The 23,958-nt window shown below is 39.0% G+C and overlaps 1 protein-coding gene across 7 annotated transcripts in view; it reads right to left on the bottom strand.

Annotated features, from left to right (window-relative positions):
* The window catches only part of rap1gap2a (RAP1 GTPase activating protein 2a), a 96,440-nt gene that overhangs the window by 12,877 nt on the left and 59,605 nt on the right, over window positions 1–23,958 (bottom strand). For 3 of the 7 annotated variants that reach the window (XM_072392897.1, XM_072392896.1, XM_072392894.1), the window contains 7 exons: window positions 16,314–16,398; window positions 8,497–8,532; window positions 4,023–4,055; window positions 3,314–3,346; window positions 2,842–3,063; window positions 2,632–2,735; window positions 1,380–1,458 (listed from right to left, as the gene is read on the bottom strand). In XM_072392897.1, the coding sequence (XP_072248998.1) occupies window positions 1,380–1,458; window positions 2,632–2,735; window positions 2,842–3,063; window positions 3,314–3,346; window positions 4,023–4,055; window positions 8,497–8,532; window positions 16,314–16,398 (592 nt within the window). Of the gene's footprint in view, window positions 1–1,379; window positions 1,459–2,631; window positions 2,736–2,841; window positions 3,064–3,313; window positions 3,347–4,022; window positions 4,056–8,496; window positions 8,533–8,654; window positions 8,698–8,744; window positions 8,766–16,313; window positions 16,399–23,958 lie in introns of those variants that run through there. The other 4 variants (XM_072392898.1, XM_072392895.1, XM_072392899.1 and 1 more) reach the window with 4 other exon arrangements.

Genomic DNA, 23,958 nt, shown 5'->3' with positions numbered 1-23,958 from the left:
GTAAAGCTGTGATGATGTAAAATTGATGTATTGGTGGTCATTTGTTCCACTTTGTGCCACTGTCATGTAAACAGCATTTTCTGTTTTTTTTTATCCTGAAAAAGGTCATATTCAGTATAGGCAATAATTGATTCAAGTTACGTGGAATAATCTCATTTTAGTTGCCCTATTAAGACACATATATTTATATATACATAAAACTCAGTTATGTCTCAGTGGAGTTTTTTAAAAAACATTTTGCGACACACACTGCTTTATTATTACACATACTTTTGGGGTGAGGGAGAAACCAGAGCGATATTTCGACTCTAAATGGATATTATGGAGGCTTTGGTTGGGTACAAATATTGCACTGGTGTCGGAAGACGCGATATGGGTGTTTGTCATTAATTGGACAATGCTGTAATGCCTTTTCTAGAGTTTTTCATGAGGGTTTGATAGGGAAGGTCTGTCCAAACACTGAGCTGAACTTGAGAGTCTCTTGCATCTCCATCATTCATTGAGACTTTTTTGCTGAGGAACTGCTTGAGGAACTTGCGAGATATGATGTTTTTATTCTGAATTAAACTACCAAACAGTATGCAAGTAGAAAAGCAGTAAAGCAGCAGTAAAGTAAATCATGTGATAACATACTGTTTAATAAAGAAACATACAATCAGTCAGTGAATGAAGAAAGCGGTCAGTAGGTTAATGAATCCAAAAAAAACCCCATTAACTGCAGTTTGACACAGAATAATTCAGCTCCATTGCAACCAAGTATTGATATTTTAATGATATAGTATATAACACTAGGAGTCAAGGGGGGGGGTTTGAGTTTTTAATGAGTGTTTTACTTACTTTTGATATTTTTGCAATTATACCCACATCCTTTTACTTGAGGAATAATCTCAACACACTTCTCAACACTTTTTTATAAAGTGCTTGCAAAAACTGTGCAGTATTATGACTTTTACCTTCTGGAAGTGAGGATGATGTAAACACAACTGGAAGCTTTATGCAATGTGGATTCATTTTTTAAATGTATATAAAGACAAATTTACAAATAAAAGGGAATACTCCAACATTTTTATCTACTTTTTTCTCACTTTATTAGTATGTACTCAGTCTTTTATCTGTTACCACGGCTTCAATTACTGAATGCAAAGCTGTAATTTTTTGGGGTGGTTCGTTATACTTTTATGTGTTTGAGGAGTTAAGTGAGCAGAGATGTGAGATATGTTCCTTCCTCTTTTAGCTGATAGAAAACCGGACTATGTGTATCAAATTAAGCTCTTCAGTGGCAGTTATGTTTTGATGTGTCAATATGTGCAAGGAGAATTTAGGAATTTAGCGGGAAATGCCTGCTCCTTTGCCATGTGTCCTTCTAAGCTAACACTCACCTTTGCGATCTGAGGTACACTAGGCAACTGGTTGATTCCAGCTAAAGAGATCCTGTCATGAACTGTTTTGGTCCTCGATCTGCAAGTAGAACAAAATAGAGGAGCGCTGTTTGTGAGAGTCTTTAGAAATGTATTTAATCATCAAACTGATCATCCAACTTTTGAAGGTTTCAGTGAAACCTAATTAATGTGCAGCCCTCTGCCCAGGTGAAACAAGGGAAAATCACAGAAGTGTTCAGTTTCTCTCTCTCTCTCTCTCTCTCTCTCTCTCTCTCTCTCTCTCTCTCTCTCTCTCTCTCTCTCAGCAGAGTAAAAAGACAAGTGCAATCGCTGTGTTTTATATCAAATGGAAGCACTACCGGTGATATTACCAGCATTATCCCTGTCAGCTGTCCAGGGGAGATTAGCAATCATCTGGCAACAGCCAAAAAATGTCTAAACAAAAAAAAAAAGGGCTTTATGTTTTTGTTTTTCTCCACTGTTAATGAAAATGTCACCAACTGTGATGATGGGAAGAAAAAACTAGCCTCTGCAGAGCCTCTGCAAAATTAATCAGAGTTATAATGACAAAGAGTACAAACAGCTGCAGGAGAAGAAAGATCAGGCATTATAGGCATAGTTCTGAGTATCATGATATCACAAACACAAGAAAATCAGACTTGCCAGGATCCCAACATTATGTTTGAGCCGACACTATCTTTTTGGAGGTTGCTACGAGCAGGCTTTAATTGAGCAAGCAATGAACTAGTTATCTGTTGTTCCGTTTCATTAATCTGACCTACGGAAGTTTGCTCATGACTTTGACAGAAGCATCCATCATCTGCTCATCAGCTTAGTATTTTTTATTTTTTTTCCCTATTTTTTCAAAAGGATGGTTCTGTGAAACAAACCATCTGGTGCAAAAGGTGAGAATACAAGTAAGTTCGACTTTAAATCTAAATAACTTTTGGAGGGCTTGACATAAAGTTTAATAAAGATACATACATTCTACTCATACCTGAAAAACTTACATTCCCATCAGTAGCTTTTTGCATGGATTCGAACTATGACATTATTATTTAGAGTTTTAGTATCACTGATGATTTGACTGACTTGAATAAAGCAGCAGCCTTTGCGATGGCAAGTAACTGACTAGACAGAATCAGACTAAAAGACATAAGAAAACTACGATAAGGAGCAGATTGAAACAAGAATATTTCTAAATATGTCAAATGAGGGCACAATCCCTAATGGTACATTTCTGTCTTTATACCTGAGCATGATGCGTAGGAACTCCTGCCCCTCGGTGTCCTCGTGTTTGAGAGACATGATTAGGTTGCCTATGCTGCTGCCAGTGCAGTAGTAGTTCATGTGCTCCTGGATGAATGAAAGTGATAAAGAGACATTTCAGGTCAAAGACAATAACACACATACCCTGGCTAAAGACAGCGAAACTGTCATTAATACACCCACACTCACTAACCTTGCCTAGGAAGTGTTTGCGGTAGGCTCGAGCCGTGCTGTTACACTCCAGGCGGTAGCTGTGCGCCCCACCAGGGCTCATACCCTCGCCTCCATCCTCCTCCTCACAGAAACTGGACTCTGAGGACGAAGGGGTTCCTGCTGGTCCCTCTGCATCCTCAATCCAGTAGCCACCAAACTGGGGCAGGATTACCTGGGGATATGGACCACCTTTCTCCAAGACCTTGTGCATGAGGGTTTGGATAATAATAGAGAGACAACAAAGCAAAAATGTAACAAAATCAATCTAGAACAGGCAAAGTTCAGCTGAACTGCAGCCTCATATGCCATGTGATCTAAAGACACAGAAGAACAAATGTTTTTTTTTCCTGTAAAAGAGAAAGCCTTAAAGTTCTGCTTCTGTTGTCAGTATCACTTCAAGCAACATGCTATACATCAAAAGGGTGTGAATATGTGTTTGAGAAATGACTCACATCTTCTATCCGTGGGTAGGGGATATAGTCATCCTGTAAAACAGAGGACACACACTCTTAAAAAGACCGATTTAAACTTTTGAATTCTCCTGACTTATGCCACAATGATAAAGTTGCAAGCAAAGCCACAAACACGGGCATGAAAGATAAAGGAATTTATTATACCAAATGGACTTCCAGGCAATGATGCAACAGACTGAAATAAACAGTCATCAGCAAGGCGTGCTACCAGTTGATGATGTCAGAGCTATTTTGATTCGGTAGCCCTTGAGGTTAAGAGCTGTAATGTGCCCTTGGCAATCTGCAGCTCGGGCGTATGACCTCTAAATACTGCTGAGGCCCGTCCGCATTGCTCAGAGTGCGAGGCTATGGCCAGCCGGTCATTTATATTCTGCAGCAGTTGGAGTCAGGATACTGGCAGGCCAAAGAGATCAATTGACAGTTGGAGTTCATTCAACTTATAATCAATCAGATCAAGAGGTTATTGATTTTACTTTTCAAAAAGCCTTGGGAAAATTTGGAAAGTGTTCATGGGGGATTACAGAATCACTTCTAAGGAGAAAGGTGAGATAAGAACAAGCACGGAGACAAGCAGGAGGCATGACGAAGCACTGATGAGGAGCAGAATGCAGATGGATGGAGGCCATATAATAACACAAACTAATGAGATCCACAGAGAACATATGAACAAGTGTGCATCCAGTCACACCTTCCATTTTTTGGTCTCTTCAGCTTTAGGGACCTTATTAGTGTCCGTTGGCAGCATGAGGATGGAAAAGCACAAGGGTCAAAAGGAAAATTCTCTGTGTTTATAGAGTGACTTGAAACATGGTATTCTTATTTTCAGACCTCGCTTTGACTCAGATGACTGAGTGAGTCATACAAGCCAATACACTATCCAGCATACACACAAACAGACATGCTCACAGGTAATGCAAACACTCAGTCACCTACTCTGAATCAGACCGCACACTGAGAGAAAGTTCCTTTCTTGGTTTGTAATAATGATCTGTTGGGGCACAGCAGCACTAACGCAAAGGCTAAAGCTTTGTCCATCAGCAGTGCTGTGCATTTCTACGCAGACACGGAAATGTAGACAAGAAATAAATCGTCCAATTATGCAACAAGCCCAGTAGAACAAGTCTAAACGTCTACGTGACTCAGCATAACACTGAAGACATAAATGCATGTGAGGGGATTTAGATTTCTCAACATATACTCCACTACCATCACTTACAATCATGTGAAAAAGTTTCAGCTCTGAGGGTTGAGGGTCTCAATGGTGTAAAAAATATCTTCTCATTTTGTGATGAATTAATTCAATCAAACTTTTTAGCTAAACTAAACCAAAATGTACAAGCAGTGTATGAAAAACGAAGCACAACCGTTGATTCAGACCTTTAACATCATGAAGTAATAATTTTCCGTACTATATTACCATCTCTTATATCATTGTGGAGGAATTTATTCCCACTCTTCTTTACAATGTTGATTCAGATCATTGAGGTTTACCGCAGCTCTCCTCAGCATTTAAGTTAGGTTGCGGTCTGGCTTTGACTGGGTCATTATAACATCTTGATTCTTTTCTTTTTCAGCCATTCTGCTGTTGATTTGCTGTCAGACAGATGACCTCACATTTGACTCTATAATACTTTGGCATAAGGAGGAGTTCACTGTTGACTTCAGTGACTGCAAGGAGCCCAGGTTCTGTGGCGGAAAAACAAGCCATAATCATCACCTCCTCCTCCACCCTGCACTCTGTTTGGTTTTCATCAAATATGGTGTTATACATCACAGTCAAACATCTTTACTTTGGTCTCATCTGTCCAAAGGACATTGCTCTAGACGTCTTGCGGTTTGTCCAGGTGCAACTTTGCAAACATAAACCGTGCTGCCACGTTATTGTCAGAGAGAAGAAGAAGTTCTCTTCTGATAACCCCTCCAAACAAGTCATAAATGTTCACTCTTGAACTTATTTTACCGACATGAATTTTGATATCCCATATGCTAACTGAGGCTAGAGTGTGAGGTTGAGCTCTGGGTCTTAAGCAGAAAAATTGTTTTCAACTTGTGAATACTCATTCTCACTGTGGAATGATGGACTGCGGAATTATTTTTGGAAATATAACCCTTCCTAGATTGATGGGCAGCAACAGTTGCTTCTCTATAATCATTGCTGATGTCTTTCCTCCTTGGCCTTGTGTTAACACATACTGGAATGCTTCAGTGCAGCAACCTGGCAAAACTTCTGCTTTTATGGAGGTGCTCACACCAAGTGATGATTAATTAATCAAGTGCATATGCTTAGCTTTTCCACACACTGCATCCACTTTCTTGCTTACATTTTCTATTATCCTCAAAAGTTGTTCACTAGATTTAACGAGGATGTACTTTCTTTTTCACATGACTGTAGAGACAAAGAGAACACACGTGCACACAAACGTTGACACACTTTTTAGTCTAGGCTTCGGCTTTTTTTTTTCCGAGCGCATATCGTTGGAGCAGCTGTTACAGTTCTCGACAATGTAAGACTCATCACTGAAATACTCTAAAGAGGCAGCAATTTTCAGTCATAGAGATAAAAGAGATCAATGAGAACAAGACAGGGAAGAAAAAGAAGAAATTAAGCGAAAGAGAGAGAGGAAATGCATAAAAAGAGGAAAAAAATAATGATGATGATGATAATCATCATCCAGAAACACACTTTGAGATTTTATCACTGAGCATAGGGGATCCACTCTGCCACCACTTTATCTATTATTGCTTTATTGGTATTAGCTGGTATTATGAGAAAATGTATATATTCAATTATTGGTACTATTTACCATTTTCTTTCTATAGTAAATAAATCAGATGCAGTGTTGGCCATTGCTGCCTACTTACACTGCAACGGCCTCAAATTTAACCATCTTTACTGGACTAAAAAGCACACTGCTGAACAGCAGCACATTACACATGTGGTGCTTTAATTAGTTTAACCACAGAGACGATGCACATTAGACTGACTTAGAAGCAAGGCAGAGAACCCAATATGTCAGTTAGTACAGTGGGGGTTGCTCACTAAGCTCTCTGGCTCAGATACTAACAGTGTTTAAGGCTTTGGTTGCACAGAAAACACTGATGGTCCAAATCCTTGCTTCATTCATCAACTATATGACATAAAAACAACAACAAAAATGTTAACGCTCAAAAACAGCAACAAAACGAACTCAACATTTCTATTGTTATGTTGAATGGTTAAAAAAATGTATTCAAACTATATTGAGTTAAAAGGGATTAGTAATACTTTTACAATGAAAGCTATAACCTCAAACACAAGTTTCTATGTTGATAACCAAATACCAGAATTATAAACATCTGATTTTGAATTGAAAACTCTTTTATAAAGGCTAAGACCCTCCATTAGATTTCCCTCAATTGGTAAGTAATTAAGTTGAATATTTACTGCATCTTGTGTATCTGAAGCCATGATATTTAAAAATTGAATATTTTAATCATTATGATCTGCCAGCATCCTAAACTGAAGGGTGGGATGACCACATTCTATGATCAAATATCACTATTGACCGTGTGTGGTAGTACATCCTAATCAATCAACTTGATGTAGCCTAACCTCCATTTACCTTTAAAACGCACTATTGGTTATTCTGCAATTGAGAAGCAGCCACTGCTTTAGAGGATTAATCAGGAAACAAACTGAGAAAAAAACAAAGCTCCCGTAAGTTGACTTTCTGCTGTGTTCACCCTAAAGGTCTTGACTGTCTGAATTTGTCCGTTTTTTTGAGTGTTGAAGTAACTTGAAGTAACTTTATGGCGTTTTAAATTAATCAATGCATTCAGGTTTAGATTACAGGCAACACAAACTTGTGACAGATTGTAAAATACATATGTTGGTCAAAATAGGTAGCAACTTCAAAACATAGGCTCAAAATTGGTATAGTAGCCATGTATTCCTTCCTCAGTTCTGTACTGCGATACAGCTCCTGCTATGCTTAAACTTGGTTAGGGTGAGAACTAATGTACTTGGTTGGGCATGTAGACAAAAGACAGCCTCAGAGCAAACTAGAATAGAATGTGACTCACTGGCCACATCTTTTGTTACGTGTTGCAACGCGGCCTGACACAAAACAAGTGCCTATTAAACCAATTTTCATGCCACAACTTTTAAACATGGACTGTGAAAGTAACATGTATTGGTTCACGTGGGCAAACATTCCTGTCTCGCAGTTTATCTTTGAGCTGATATGAAAACCGACATCACTACGTCAACACAGCTCATCAAAAATGATGCCTGCAGCTGAAAAAGTTTTTTTTTTTTAAGTTCGTCAATTAGACTTTTTTTAATTTTGCAGCTTTGCATTTGTGCTGTGTCAGTAATCGGTCCACTGAATTGTTTTTTTTTTTTTTGCCGTATATCTGCTCACAGAATGTGTTGCCAATTAAAAACAGAACATATCAGCAGACCTGTGATTGGGGGTTGTGTTTGGAGGACGTGTATGAGCCATTTCTTTTTTAGATTAGTTTAATTAGCTGCATTTGTGACCTTCTGCATGAAATCATCTTTTCCTAATATATTCCTCTCACCGGCTGCTCACCTCACACTTGCTGAACTGAAATCTGTTTTGCAAATCTAACCATTGTCCCCTCTTGTCCTCTCTTTCAGAGTCAGTTTCTTTTAAAGTTCTTTGTGTCTCTTTTATTTCTCCACCCTTCTTTCTCTCTTCTCCTCCTCTTCCTTTTCATTCCACCATCTGTCCTTTGACTCAAAGCCTGTGCCCTCAGGGGCCCGTTGAGGGCACAAAGTGGTCGCACACGGAAAGTGACAGACGCTGCTCAGAAGAAATAGAAAATCAATGTATTCCTCACAGAGAAGGAGAAAATAGCCAGTCTAGATCTCTCCGGAGCTTTTATTCTTCTCTAGCAGGATCCACATTATCCAATGTGAGAAACACTCTAAGCCCAACGTCTGACATACAGTCATTGTATCTGACTGCAGTAGCAGAAAAAAAAGGGAAAAACTATGCATCTCGCAGCATGCCGACATAAAAAGTATGCGATTTCTTTTCAACAGTAGTAGTCAAAGAGAGAGAACAGACAGGAGGAATGAAAGAGAGGAAACAAGAAAGACAAGGACAACAGGAGGAAACAATGCTTTCAGAAGAAAGAAAATAAGCATTTCTTACCTGCATCCTTTCCAGCATATCGAAGAACTCTGCAGACTGAAACAGACACAAAAGTAGATTAAAAGACAAAATATAGAGTGCTAAACTCTGAACGTCAGAGCTTGGAAATTTACTGACACCCAACCCAAATTTAGTGAGTTCAAAAGCTTAGTCATCACCCTTCAGCAGTGCTTAATTTACACCTTATACAGGTGCCTCAACACTCGATACAAAACCCAAACGTCTGAATCTAAAGGTTTTACACTGACAACATGGGTCCTGACAACAGCAGAGCAGGCTGAGCAGCAGCCCACAGTGTGCAACTCTCCAGTTTTACTGCGTCAAGAGGGCAGGGTAAGGCGACAGCCTCTCACGCCCACATGTACACACTTTGATAAGGAACCACTTCCTAAGATGTCAACACACCCTAAAGCACACGCGCACACAAACAAAACCATGCACAAGCCCGTCGGCACGTCTTTATCCCCTGGGCTTCCACGTTTCCACATAAACAAGCTGTGAGAGTGAGAATTGTCCACGTGTTCTTCTCAACTCAAATTCTGCTGCACTTGTTATGCGTAAAGGCTTGTGTGTGAGGGTTAGCGGCTTTAAGTGCATTCACACATTCACTCAGACATAACAGATGTTGATCCCCGATGCCAAATTAAACTTCCTGGTTAAAAAAAAAAGGCTGGGAAGGAAGATTTACAGCAGCATTCCTGGTAAAGAGTCAGTATGAGCATGCTTCCTAGATTCTCTGCTGTTGATTACAATGCAGTTAATGAAATTGATAACACCCCACTGACTAAACCAGTTAAAAATGTGTTTTATTTGTGTTTGTTATCTGCCTAAATGGTTCTCTTCTGATTGAAATAAAAAAAAAAGTTTAAAGCACTACTCTAATAAAAACTAAGCCCCATACACCACATACATCTATAATCACCACTTTTGGTGCTAACACATAGTCATGCACACATCTCTTATCAAAGAGTTAATATTAACCCCCCAAAGGTGCTGCAGGCTGATACAGAGCTGCAGCTGGACCCACAGAGTCAACAGCAGGCTGCTAGACCAACAATAAAACCTGCTTTCTTATTCTTAGATTCTTTGGCAGTCGTGTGTGTTAGTCTCTCTGCACAGTGTGAATATAACTTGAGGTTATACAGTATAAAATAAAAAGGGAAGCAGGGTTATTTGATTAAGTATACTTTTACAGTTTTATTAAATCTGCTCTTACAGACTGTAGGCCAGGGTCAAACTTTGAACCAGTTATTTATGTGGAGGAAATTGGGGACAGAAAATAAACCATAGAGCAGTTATTCACATCCTGCAGTTTTATAAGTAGGCCTTATAAGTTTGAAGGTGAGGTATTGATTTAAACAGCTTTAACCTAAAACTCTTACTGATTATGCATGAAAGTTGCAATGTAAATGTGAATATGTATATGAGAATTCTAAAAAGAAATTGTCTGGGCTAGCTAGATCATCTTATCATGATTAACACTGCAAGACATGTTTTTTCTTTAAATCTATAATGTAAATATCAGAAGCCTCTGAACATTTCAAGCAGAATCCACCAGTGTACCTTGTGTGTGTGTGTCTGTGTGGCGTGATTTCTACTAAATTGCAATCACCGGTTTGTAGGTTTCTGACCTGTCCTCTCAGCAGTCAGATTCCTTCCTCATGACTAATTTAGTGGTCATCATTCTCAGCAGGGATTGTGTTATTTGCTGCTCAAAGGCCAAAAAAATTAATTCGATAAATATGTTATTTTACGGCACATGCTGCTTGTGGTTTAATATTTTTTTCCCAATAGGCCTTGTTTAATTTTTCATCTTTAGATTAGATTAGATTTTAACGGCGCTCTGTGACCTGTGACTGGAGATTTTAAATTTTCCTGGGCAAAATCCATCCATGCATTTTCTATACCTGCTCAATCCAATTTAGGGTCGAGGAGGAGCTAGAGACTATCCCAGCTGTCATTGGGCTACAGGCAGGGTACACCCTGAACAGATCGCCAGTCACACAACCATGCACGCTCACACTCAGTCATAGGGATAATTTAGAGTCACCACTTAACCTAACATGCATGTTTTTGGATGGTGGGAGGAAGCCAGAGTACCCGGAGAGAACCCACGCATACATGGGGAGATGCATGCAAACTCCAGACAGAAAAGCCCAAGCTGGGATTTGAACCTGAAACACTTTTGCTGTTAAACGATGGTGCCAACCACCACACCACCGTGCAGCGCCCTGAGCAAAATTGGCATCTGAAATTGGCTTGGCAACACCTCATTTCATAGTAATTACCAGACTCTTTTTATCTGTAGTAGTCGTTACTGAGCTCATTTGTCCTTTCTTGAAAATATCTGTCGCTTTCAAGCACCTTTCATTCTTACTACCTGAACATTCACAACATCTTTGTACCTTCCCTTTGATTAATTGAAAAAGCTTTCTATTGCTACATCAAGAAAAGAAAAACCTTTTGAAGTTGGATTTCTTTTTCCTCATCACCTTTGACTATTTGGAGGAAATTGCTTCATGTGCATCCATCCAGTCTATTGAAATCCTAATGGTGCAGTTGTAAGAGTTGAGCCTACAACATTAAGCAGATAAAGTGGCATAATGACAGTCAAAGCAGTCTTTTTTGGACAGCCCAACTCAATGAGCCCCAGCTCATCAGGAATGCTTCCGAATCTCCCAACTGACCACGCTGGCTAGGCTATGACAGTTGAAGTGGACTCCGGAGTGCTGACAATCTTCAGCTAAACCACCAACAATGGCCAGACACGAACAAGGTCAAGAAAGCTCTTTCTGTCTTTATGCTTGGCTGTCAATCTATCAAATGGCACCTGAACATCTCTTGTCTCATCCTTGTTCTGTTCCCTGTTATCTCAGTGCCATATCTAGCTAATTTGTCCTCTGTTCTCTATTCTCACAGTGTTTTTACTTTTGTGTCTATTCTTTCTTTATCTCTCTCTAACCCTGCAACATTTGCATCTCTTATCTTCCATGGCAACGTGAAGAGGTGACCGCAGGCCACAGGCAGATTAGATACACAGTCTTGCCTGCATGGCTGAATGACTTTGAATTCACACATATTCATGTTAAGTCATGAACGTTATCGGCCCACAAATTGACAGAAATTATGAAAAGTCACAGACTGGGGCAGCAATATCCATATCTCTCCATGTTAACTGTAGGAATAATGAAATGTCACAAAGTTTAGCTTAATCGGAGTTACGGATACAAAGATTACCGATATGAGTGAAGTGGGTGCTAAGCTTCACAGTTTTTTTTTTTTTAATTCCCTTTCTGCTTCCTTTCCTATTTTACTGAATATGATAATATTCACTGCACTTGCATGGCATTTCTAGTAGAGCTCCTGTTGCCTTTGTTTGCAACATGAGACAGCCTTGTTTAGGAAGGATAAAGCTGACAGCTCTGACCTCTGAGCCTGAATACACACCAGTCTTTGCCATACATCTGACTTCTGTAATGACCCGAATATTTGAGTCAGTGCCGTTTTGGCTTGGTCTCTGGGTTATGAAATATTGTTGTGAAATATGGCACATGTGGGAGTAAACTTGCTATAAATAGGACACAAAACTGGAAAGTTTAAGAGATGCAGGTGCAACCGAATCAATCACAAAACCGACTATTTTCTTACAGTTATTCTACCTGCACTGCTGAGTCTGACCCCAAAGCTGCATATCTGGTATTTAAGGATAGAATATTCTGAAATAGCCTCAGCTCACAATACAGTAATATTGGCTGTAAAACAGGATGAGCTGTACTTACAGACAGTTGCACATCTGACATCTTTTAAAAACTATATCACTGACTTACCAGCAGTATGACAGTTACCACAATGTTGCATTCATAATGTAGCTGTCGTGCCAAGATAAATAAGATATGTGATAAAATAAAACTAAAGTTTCAAAAGAAATTTGCTTATTTTCTAAAAGGCTGATAACAAAGTACAGTCGATAGTTGTACTATTTACATGCAGGTCAACTTACACACTTATTGTACACTTAATTGTCAAATTGTAATGTACACAGACTTACCTGCTGCTGGAATATCTGAATATTTTGTACTTTTGTGTTACTCCTACCTTCACTCTCACTTGCTTTTAACCTCTGTTTTGCCTAAATACATGCAGCTTGAACAGGAAAGTCACGTCAGGCTGCTACCTGTATTGTCTGTCAAAGCAGAACAGGTTATTCCTGTGTGCTTGTGTTGTATAGGTACATGCAATTGCAAATGAGGTGAGTTACATTTTTTGAGACAAAATAATTTTCTCAGCTGTGTCTCAGCTGTAGTGTCTTTTAAGACAGTCGGCTACTAGCGTTTAGCACAGACTGCGTCATTGTGAAGTGTGAAATCACAGAGTGACGTGCCTAATTAAAGCATTTGCACATACAGACAATAAATTACATCGCGTGTTATCAAAGTAGAATACCAGAGAACCATGAGGACTTCTTTAGATTGAATTCTAATCTATCTACTATTGCGCATTGGAGTGCAATAGCAGTGTAGGCATCCTGTTATCTTTAAAAGTAATTCAATAAAGTAAAGCTCCATCTATTTTCTCCACCTGTTCTGAAGCTTAGCCCGGTTTACATTTGGCAAGAGGCGCTTTACTCTTTGAACAGGCCTGCAGTCCATCACAGCACTCACACACAGTGGCAGCACATGCTCAATTTCGAATCACCAATTAACCTAACATGAATGTGTTTGAACTGTGGCTTAAGTAGAAAATGCAAACTCCAGACAGGGAGACCCCAGCTGAGGTTTGAAGCACGGATCGTTTTGTCATGAGGTGACAGTGGAAAACACTGCACCGCGATGCTGCCCCTGACCCCAGCTCAGAAATATACTGAGAGAACTATATGTAAAAGTACTTCATAGGCATATTAGTCCATGTTAGATTACATTGATTATAATTACTGAAGTATGACATTGCAGACGGCCAAGGTGTAATTTAACGATTAATTCAATGGTTTAACTGAATTGTACTTGTTTTAAATTGTATGGGATTATACTGGATTATTATAAATTGTACTGAATTTTGTTGAATTACAGATTACGGTAAATCTTAGCTGGTTATAGTTACTTTACTCTGTGAAGTGCCCCAATTCAGCTCAGTCAGGGCACACAAATTGTGAGACATTATTGCTTTTTATTACCCGTTGCTTCATATGGGAAAGCATTTTTTGTACTTATCCCCAAAACAAAAAAGTTTAAAAGTTAAAAGTTGTTTCAATGTATTTGTCGAATGGGACTCAAACTTGGTTCTCTTTGGTGACAGTCCACAGTGTAACTCTACCTCTTTGTAAGTTTTATTGAACATGTATCAGATGTACAATATCACATGCGTGACAGTTTTACATATGTCAAAATATTGTGACACCACAAATATATAGCTTTCATTGTAAAATTAGAAATGACTGATGCACAAAGGAGTGTTTCAGTCTGACCTGATTGAAATGTGAAGCCCTTTATCTTTGGTTTGATGAGAACAGTTTAAATCGGCTGTTTAGGACATGACTGGGATCAGAAACATATCAACATATTACGTTATTATGCTTATTCATGCTCCTGTAATGGTTTACCTACAAGTTTTGAGCAGATTTGTGTTTGTTAAAGTGAGAGACTGCGTTACATGAGGTTAATATTGTTTTGAAGACTCTATCACATTTGACACCATAAATATCAACTGAATTGAATGGTTCCCACCACTCCTGCTCTGTATGTCATGGTCTATGGGTTTTGTTCTGTTTTTTGCCTTCTTTCTGTTTTAATGTTGTCTTTATCATTTGGATTTTCATGTACTGTATATGTATCTTTGGCATGTATCCGTGTTTACCGTAGTTTGAAGATCTTAGTCAAATTTACTTTATGTTTTATCCTGGATAACTTTCCACCTTGTGTATTTTGTTCAATTCACTTCCCATATTTGATTAACACCTGGTCCTTGTTTGCCGTTTCGTGTTTCTCACAGGTTTTCAGTATATTTAGCTCCGGGTTTCCTTTATCAGTGCCAGTTCCACATCTTTGCTTCTGTTGTATGTTCTCTACACTTAAAGTGCAGTTATCATCTTGCTATGGTCTGCCTCATATTCATTCTCATTCTGCCATTTAAAATGAATGTTTACTTATTGTCCTTGCCTGCCTTCTTGCTGAGCCTAAATCTACAGTCGGGTTCACTCATATACACTACCATGCAACTATACTGTTTACTTACTACTGTTACCAGATCTCTGACCTTAAACAGCTGCTCAAACCACTTAAACCTTTCTTAAAGAGGAAAGTGTGACGGTGGTATTGAGTGACACGGGGATCTTAGCAACTTAAATCAAACAGGATTAAATGTGAACCTGATGACAGTACTGCCAAAACATATTTCATTAGCATGTCTGAGAAAGAAGACATGTATTTTTACACAAAAGCCATAGATTTGATTTATGTGGTAATCATAAGCTTCACAATATATATTCCATTGTGACACTGATAATGAATTTCTTGCCATTAGGCACTCTAGATCACAGCAAAATTGCAGGTTGCCATCGATAATAATAATTACAAGAAATCAGCTACATATCAAGGCTGAAATTGATGTCTTCTGGCTTGAAAGCAAATGTCTCTCAGATATTTTTTAATATATTACAGTATTTTCTATTTTCTCCAGTCTCCTCTTTGTCCTCCTCTGTTTGCCATCTTTGTGTTCTTTTCAGCAGATTCAGGAATGACGGTTCGCTTCAAGGTCACCATACCAAAAAGATTGGCTTCCTCTTCCAGAAGCCATCATCTATTCCCTGTGTATCACCCTGCTGATCTCCCCCTTCTGCAAAACATAACCTGCCTTTTATCAGGCTGGAGAAAAATAAATCACCAAGCTGTAGCACAAGAGAAGTGCATTGTGAGTAATGAATATCTGGAAAACATCAACTCTTATAAAGAGTATTAATCTTTTTTCTGGATGTGTAGCAGAATAACATGTCATAACATGCGTCAGTATAACAGTAAGTCAGATGGCTTAAATGCATTTGGTTTCCCTCCCTGTGATACATATTTTTTCCCTTTGGTTCCTTTGACTGCACAGTTTGATTGACAATTTACGGTCAGGATACTATCAGTTGAGAGGTACTGCGTCATGATTCGGTCTACTCAACAGAAAGATCTGACTGCAATTCCTTTTTCATAACACAACCTGCCCCTGATTCTTAACATCCAACAACAAATAAAAGAGGCTGATGAGAGGAAACCAAAACAAAGGAGATAAAGACCCAGAAAACCAATTTAGGGCCTTGCATACCAGCAATTTCACATGTCAGTCATAGCAACATGAACCGAAAAGGAAGAAAATAAAAGCAGCATAAGTGTGGGTGTTTGAATAGAGATATGAGGGGAATGTTAAAGTATAAAAAAGAATTGTAGACTCACATAAAAAAAAAGAAATCCTTTTACATTATTCACTTTCCTCAGAAGTTGAAAGTAGAAATTCAAAGATTTAAAGTATAGCAGTGGTGCAGAGAACCTCAAGTTCCTGCATAAGCTTTATTTTCCCTGCCTCCAAAGGTAATCCCTGTTTTAATGTCAAGCACATACGTAAGGGATTACAGTACTTCACCCCTGGAGGAGCAGGATTCAGTTTACACAATAACGTACGTATTAATAAAAAAATGGAAGCAAACCTATTTGAACTATGGCAGGACTGAGTATACCTTTATCACTTTAATATCCTTGATTTAGTAGTGACCAATTGAAAAAAAAGCATGCAGTGTGAAGAACTGCTTTTATTTCCATTTCTGTGTACATGTATGTGTGTCATACCTTCATGCTGGGCGGTGCAGTGCGGGGCGGTGAGGGTGGGCATTCTCCTAAAGGAACGTTGGAGATGTTCAACAGCTCCTGTTTCCTGGTGGGAAGAAGAAAACATTGAAAATAATCATTTATGTGATTATCAAAATGTACACAGGGCAAACATCCTCGTTCCTGAGTGCAGTGTGGTTTTTTTCAGACGCAACCACTGTGGTTAAAAAATGAAGTCAGCTCTGAAGTACAACATGCAGTTCCTAAAATCACCAATAGAGAACAGCTTTAATAGTGAGTTGGCCTTCATTGACCTCCATGGTGCCTTACTCAACAGCAACCCTGTGTTCTGGGTTTTCCAATGCTCTGGTTTTCGTTAATGGTCTTCATTTACTTCCTGTTTTATTTTGCAGAGTTTACCCCTGAGGGTATTCTGTTGAGCTTTACTTCCTCTCCTTGTTACAACTGGACGGCTTTGCTGATTGCCTCACCTGCCGCTTATTTTGTCATCAGTTCCCTACGCATACATACCCCTATTTTTCAGTTGGTCATTGTTGGATCATTTCATGTGGAGTCTTTTTACGTTCCTGAGTTATTTCCCCTTAGATTTTCTGTTGTTTTTTAAATAAATCTCTGAGTACCATCTACCAATTGAGATTTACTTAAGAAATTCAGAGTTTTATCTTAAAAAGATATGCTGTTTTCATACATAATCAACAAATATTCTGTTAATCTAGTTATGCTTCAGTAACCTTTTTATCAAGTGGGCTGCAGTGCAATTTAATTTTGGAGCCATTGAGTTACTAAACACTACAAGTTTGTTTGAACATTAATGTAGCTATAATTGAAGGTTTTAAATCAAGCCAGTAGGAAATAAGCAGTTAAATGGCTCTCTGCTGCTTTTCTTTGCTCACAGGAGTTCCAGGGACTGACAAGTAGGCTTTAAGAGGTCATTAGAGGCTTGAAGATTGTTCTTTTTTTTACGCTTTTCTCTGTATCGTAGCCTTCTCAGAAGCATGAGTGCACATTAATGATCCCAGATAATAGAGGTTGAGCTGTTAGTGAGAGACAGCAGGAGAATTGGCTAGTCTGATAAAATCCTCTTTGAAGAAACAAGCTTAGCTGTGATGCTTAGTGAAGAACATCTCTCATACTAAAGATAAGATCAAGAGCGTTTACAAAGTAAAAACAAAGAAGTTAAACCCACTCTAGCCCTGCTTTTAAGTTGGAGAGCACACATAAAACCCAAGTTTCTTACTTTGTCTACAATGGCATCTGTGGCTTAAATTCTACGACTTGTTGAATGTAACCTGATAGAAAATACAGTTAGGGAGCACAAAGCAGCAACATAGTCCTATCTCTGTCCTTTGTTCAGTTTAATCAACAAGGCACTCTAAAGTTGACAGTTTTTTCTTCTCGGTTTTTGTGAGGCTTACAGATACTTAGTCAAGTTTGGAAAATCACAGAAATGTCAGGTCTAGTCCAAAGCCAGTTCGACCCTATTCATTTGTCATTGCAGACAAATGCTATGAAGTTGTTTTTTTAAAAACAGACTCAGCTTTTAAACAATGCACTACCGTGTCTTCTCTGTGTGGAAGGTTGTAGCCAAGGCTGGACAATGTTTGAATGAACATCATAAGCCAAGATAGTTTTGGTGTATGACTGAAAAAACAGGTATTTTTGATGGACATTGTTCATTGTTCCTTCTCTTTGTTCTCTTCAGACTGCAGATTACACCAGTGGTTTTTCCACTACTCAACTGGGAAAAGGTTGTTCAGACATCTGTCCCTGGGGCAGAGCCCTGCTTTGGGTCTCTATGGCTGCCGTGTATGTGCAAAAGAATGAGACCCTTTTTGCTGCTTTATGCACTCAGACAGATCTACACAAAGAAATGCTGTTTGCAGAGGGTATTTTGTGTGTATACGAGAGAAGAGGTTAAAAAGGATGCGGCTCTCCTTGCTTGCAGCTTGGACTCTGAAAGGAGCTTTCGTGGTAGTTTAATGGGCACATATTCACTTATCTACTTTAATCTAATAAAATGAAATGGGAGTAGTAAAAGAAATCTTTCCTTGTTGGACTTTTCACCTAAATAAACAAAATACCATCATACTACACCATAGTTTCCCCTGCCGACCTCACTTTGTGGCCTATATTATTTTTTTAAAAATTAAGCAACTTTGTGTCCCAGTCGTAAAGGGAAATCTCTTAGACCCGTCCAGGAAGGAAATGGAGCAGCGTAGCATGCACTTCCTCCAGGAGGAGGATGGCACCCACTATGGCACACCATAGTGGGTGCTTAAGAGTTGGCATTACAATACTAAAACCTGACATTCCAGAATGCTCTGGGATTTTTTCCTCACCTTACGTTTAGATCAAAACCAAGAGGCACCGCCATTGCATGGAGTGGTTTTTAAGGGTATGGAGGATTTTCATGCAGGAGATCAACATTTGGTTTTCTTTCAAGAATACCCACAGTTTTAGCTTCTCATGTAGTATACATTTAAGAGCCAAGCAACTGTTGAAGCACTAGTAAAGGTGAATTCAAAGTCCTTAGTACTATACAAAGAAATCACAAAATATTCTGGATTCCATACCACAGATACATCATGTTGTTATGACACACACTCAAATCTTGTCACCTACAAATCTTGTCAGTCTGTTTAAGTTGGTTAAACTCATTTAAATGAAGAACTTTCTAGTCTGTTCTCAAGCCTTGGATTCCTTCATGGTGCAGAAAAGTAGATCAGAGGTTATGTCTTTTTGTCTTTTCAGATGAGAGAATAACTATTGAAATGGGACGAGATCTCAAAGAAGAGCCTTTGAGATCAGATAATTGCTCTGAAAGAAAAAGGTATGTTGCACTGTTGCACGCTAGAATGTAACAGAAAATCCCAGAGCCATATTGCACTCAATCCTCTAACCTTTAGCTTACGTAAACAGTGTTTGTCAGGAAAGGTCCAGGAAAGGTGTGCCACACTGCAGCGACTGCCACAGAATTACATTACTTTAACACACAGCGAATACTGGTTGAGAGGACCGTGCTGCAGCTGTCACTGTTTGTGTGACTCTCCCTGACCGGGTGCTCTTCCAAGAACAGCTAAGTCATTTCTGGAAAGTCATTTTCCTCTCTAACAACAGCGATATTCTTGATACGATTTTAGAAACTAGTTGATGTTTTTTTGGATGGATTTCCTTTTCTGACTTAACACAATGTTGAGATAAATTATCGTAGAATTGCACATTAAAATGTAAAGATTATGCTTCTCATTTAAATCAAGTCTAGTACAAGATGCACCTGTCTTGTATAGCAGCATGTATATAATCTTGCTTGCATTTGTCCCATGCTAATTATAGTAAATTCAACAGTAATTACACGCACATACTCCTTGTTCGTGTATTGATTACGCTCTTAAGATAAGTTCGGGCAGCAGGACCACAGGGATAAGCAGGGATATGGAGAGGGAAAGAGTATGTGGGAAATAGAGAGAAAGAAAATCCCCACATGACTGACCAATCACAAGAAGAGCAGATAAGACGATAAAAGAAATCAAGATGATGGAGAGATGATTAAGAAATAAAGAACAAAGTGCAGAGACAGAATCAGACAGAATCAAGCAGAGGGTGAATTGCTTGTCTCTGTTATTAGGAGCTTTTGGGGCAGCCTAATTTACAGCTGGTTTTAATAATTGTTATGGAACTTGATAAGGAGTCTGATCCTCAAGCTGATTGGCCAATTACACAACTGATGGTTTCACTAATAGAGTTTATACAACAGTAATTGGAGACAGACTGAAGGAGAGAGTAGAGGGCAGGGGACATACAGTAAGGCAGCATGCTGTGGAGGGTAAACTGACAATAAAGATGAAGAATCCACTCCAATACCACATTTTAGGCTTGACCGTTACAGATTTGATAAGCCCTCAAAGAGAATGATTTTTGAGAAGGTATGCAGGAAATGTGATGCCTGTTGCTTTAAATAACCACAGTTAATTAAGTTTGGAGGGTGTGAGGACATCTTACAGAAAGTATAAGAAATATTTAATGCCTCAAATCAGAGGTTAGAAATGTACATTTGCAAACAGCAGCAAAAGGCACATAGGAGCGCTGTCACATCATTTTAAATGCTCTCTAAGCAACAAGATTGAATTGCGACCACTTTATCCTGCTGTCTTTCCTCCATCTCCCCTCGTGCTACCAGCTATCTATCAGTCTGTCTTTGTTGCAACGTCCACTCCACAATTAGAGTAAAAATGGCGACATGGGTCAGTCAGCTGTCTAACAGGAGAGCACAGGCATTCCAGATATGCAATTCAATACGGAGAGGTCAGCAATGATTAGCAGGAAACTGCAGTCTAAGTCACCAGCTGTTTCCTGTGGGAACATCATGCTTCGTCTTGTCTCTTACTGCTACATGAATAGATACGAAGTTGACAGTAGTTAGGAGATTAGACAATACAGCCTGGTGACCTGAAACACTCATTATCAATGAGAGGAAGAGATGAACAAATAAGGAAGGGGTGATGAAGAGCAGTCTGACCCTGGTGAAGAGAGATGCTGCTGCATTTATAAATTTGTCAAAGAAAATGTGGGTCCTTCATCTGCAGAGCCAGCATCAGAGAGCGGTGAATGCAAATAACCTTTTCATTGAGCTGTTCTGCTGAGAGGGTGAAGGGGAGTAAATGGAATTTGTGTTTGTGTGTCTGTGTGTGTATGCAGGACAAGGGCTTATAGCTGCAGGTGGAGACACACTCCAGAATCTGTTCTACCACAACGACACACCTGAATTAACAATGTCATTATCACTCTCGCGGTTTCCACATGTAAGATTGTCAATAAACACACAATTACAAAAACACACATGCTAAGAGCCTTTGACCTTTGTGGAAAAATCGGAAAATCAGTTTACATTTTATAGGCGAAATTAATTTCTAACTTAACTTTATCCTTTGTGCAGTTTCTATCCATCTTCAGTTCCTCTCCTAACCATTTCTCTTATCACCGACACTGGTGGAAGTTTCACCCTCTTCAACCACTTCAAGGCCCACCCATGGAAACTATGACTGCATTATTTAACTCCTCCTGGGGAAAACCAGGCTAGTTAGAATATAGTGTGTTAAGTTAGTTATCCTGGATGACATGCTGAAGGCAGGCTCTTACATTTAACTGTGCTGTGTTTGTACAAAATGCTGCTGCTAAAATGACTGACTTAGATGACAATACGATAATGAACAAGCTTAATAAGCAGCCTCTCTAACACACTGTTTCTCTGACATTGGAGTTACCATCATAAGACAGACAGAAAACACTACATGGTAAAAGGTTACATTCTGCAGCTTTGTTCTTGCCTTTAAAATGTCAGCGTTGCTCTCTGTATCACAGCACAAATTATGCCAAGAGACTACTGATGGACATTCATGTCTATTTACCACCTAACAGAAGCAAGACACATAAAGCGAATCGGCTTAATCCCATTTGTTTTCTTTTTTTGTCTTCAGTTTTTCTCCATATAGTTAATTCCACTTTGTCAATGTTCTGTTAGGCATCTAAAATTAGTGAATGCATTAACATACAGCCCCCTCATGTAGTAAACACCTGAATGTCAGCTCAATTTAAATGACAAAATGTAGTGTTCTCCTCCCTGAAAGAAATGTCAGTCCATTTGGGTTCAAAAGATGAAAAGGTGTCCATGCTCTATTCAATTGCTTTCTGTTTTCAGAACGTCAGCTTTGCACAAGCAATGTCTGCTGGTATGATTGTATCCAAAGGAATATTTCCCCAAGCCTCTTGAATTTCTCAGTCATTTGAAAACAACAAAACTTCATATTGTTTGTGCCTTAAAAAAGGTTTGTGAAGATGATGAAAAAGTGCATTACTTCATCTGAACCCCAGGTCAACTTATTATTTCTACTGGGCAGTTAAAGGTACTGATGTCTGCTTAAAGCAAATTCAGAGATTTCCATGTTAACGCATGTTAACACAAGACTCCGCACAGAGTAGTAATGAAATATGGAATCATACATTATGGGAAATATATGCCAGCTGACGAATTTATGTTTCATTGTGCGCATAGTTTATGATAACCATCGAATGTTATAACTAGGTCTTCAGTTACAGTTAATTCAGGTCTCTTTACTTGGCTAGTGTGGTTAATTTAAAATGTTTCAGAGCAGGGATTAGAGCTCATTCTCTCAAGATTTTGAAACCATTCTAATTGCTTGTCAATTTTTTCAAAGTCATTCATATTTGCAGGAGTGATTAACACTATTTTGTGTACTCTATTGATGGCTGCTTTGTACAGACTTTAAAGGAGAGATTTTCATTGAAAATTTTCTTTTTCGTTTTTACAAGCCCACAGTTTTTAGAGGCCTTGTTGAAATGCCTGTGACATTCTATGGTCAAAATACCACAGAAAGACACTACAATAATTTCGCACCTTTATTCAGACAGGCTGGTTTTAGGGCATGGAGTGACCCACTTGACTCCACTCCGACTCTTTCTTTTACAGGGTCTGCCTCTTGTGAGATTGTTAGTACTCAATAACCTTTGAAGTCCATTATCACCATATGAGAGCGCTGTGTGAGAGCACAGTTCTGATTACCATGCACCAAATTTATACAAAACACATGACTGAAAATGTTATTCTCACTGTCTGTCCCTTGTCACAGCCATGGCGAGTTGGTACCGATTATTTTTTAAGGCACCATTAAGTCACAAATCAGACATTGAGTTTGCCCAGGTTGTTAAAATACTGCACCATGGCTGAATAATACCACCAACAAAAAGTTGTAATTCCTCCCAGTTATTTCTCTAAGCAAGCAATAAACTACACATACGGAGGGGTGATGGAATTTTAACTTTGAAGTGTATCAATGAGTTTGAGTCGTGGAGACAATTCTTCTAGTTAATTTGCCTTTTCACTGGTCACTTCTATGTTTACAAGCCAGTTAGATTTTTATACAGACTACATACTAGGTTCTGATGAAAATTTGCATCGGTGAAGCTTCACAAGTGAATTCTAGCCCCACAAACTCATCCTTTTTTACTCATTTGGTCTGCACCAGGTGTGTTTCCAAAAACTTTTGATTAAAGCAAGCACCGTGCTGCATTGCGAGGAAAGGTCATAGATGCTTAGCAGCAACCCCTTCTTGTCATATCAGTGGAAATGCCACAAATCCTCTTTAATCCTATTCATTTTCTGGCATCCCCTGCGTCTTTATCATTGTTCAGTCTCATCCTGTCTCAGTTGAATCAAAGAGAAAAAAATAGAGTTAAGCATCTGTTACTTGACACGGAATATCCATCTTTAGTCTAGCTCAACCTCGTCAAGACTACTTGATAACCGCCCTGAAGCAGACAGGTTGTGAAGAAAAGGAGAGAGATAGTAAGATAGGTAAAGAGTAGAATGAACAACAGACAGATTGCTGAAAGAGAGAAGGCCACAGAGGGAGGTGTGGGAAGGGAGAACAAATGAATCTCTGCTAACTAAAAATAGCTCCCTCAATCCCTTGTGCAGAGCTGGGTAAATAGGCCTGTCTTGGGTGGGTCTCTGGGCACTTGTTAGAGACAAATAGTATCTTATCCATTACGCTCCATGGTTGTGTGTCATGCACACATATTTTTTTACAAACAAAGTGTAATGAAACATTTCTATGTATGTGTGAACTGA

This window comes from Leuresthes tenuis, unplaced genomic scaffold (genome assembly GCF_036924035.1).
Source record: "Leuresthes tenuis unplaced genomic scaffold, fLeuTen1.0.hap1 SCAF_9, whole genome shotgun sequence".
In the NCBI taxonomy this organism is placed as follows: domain Eukaryota; kingdom Metazoa; phylum Chordata; class Actinopteri; order Atheriniformes; family Atherinopsidae; genus Leuresthes; species Leuresthes tenuis.
The sequence above is the reverse complement of the archived record's forward strand: the minus strand, read 5'-3'. Positions and strand labels throughout refer to the sequence as shown.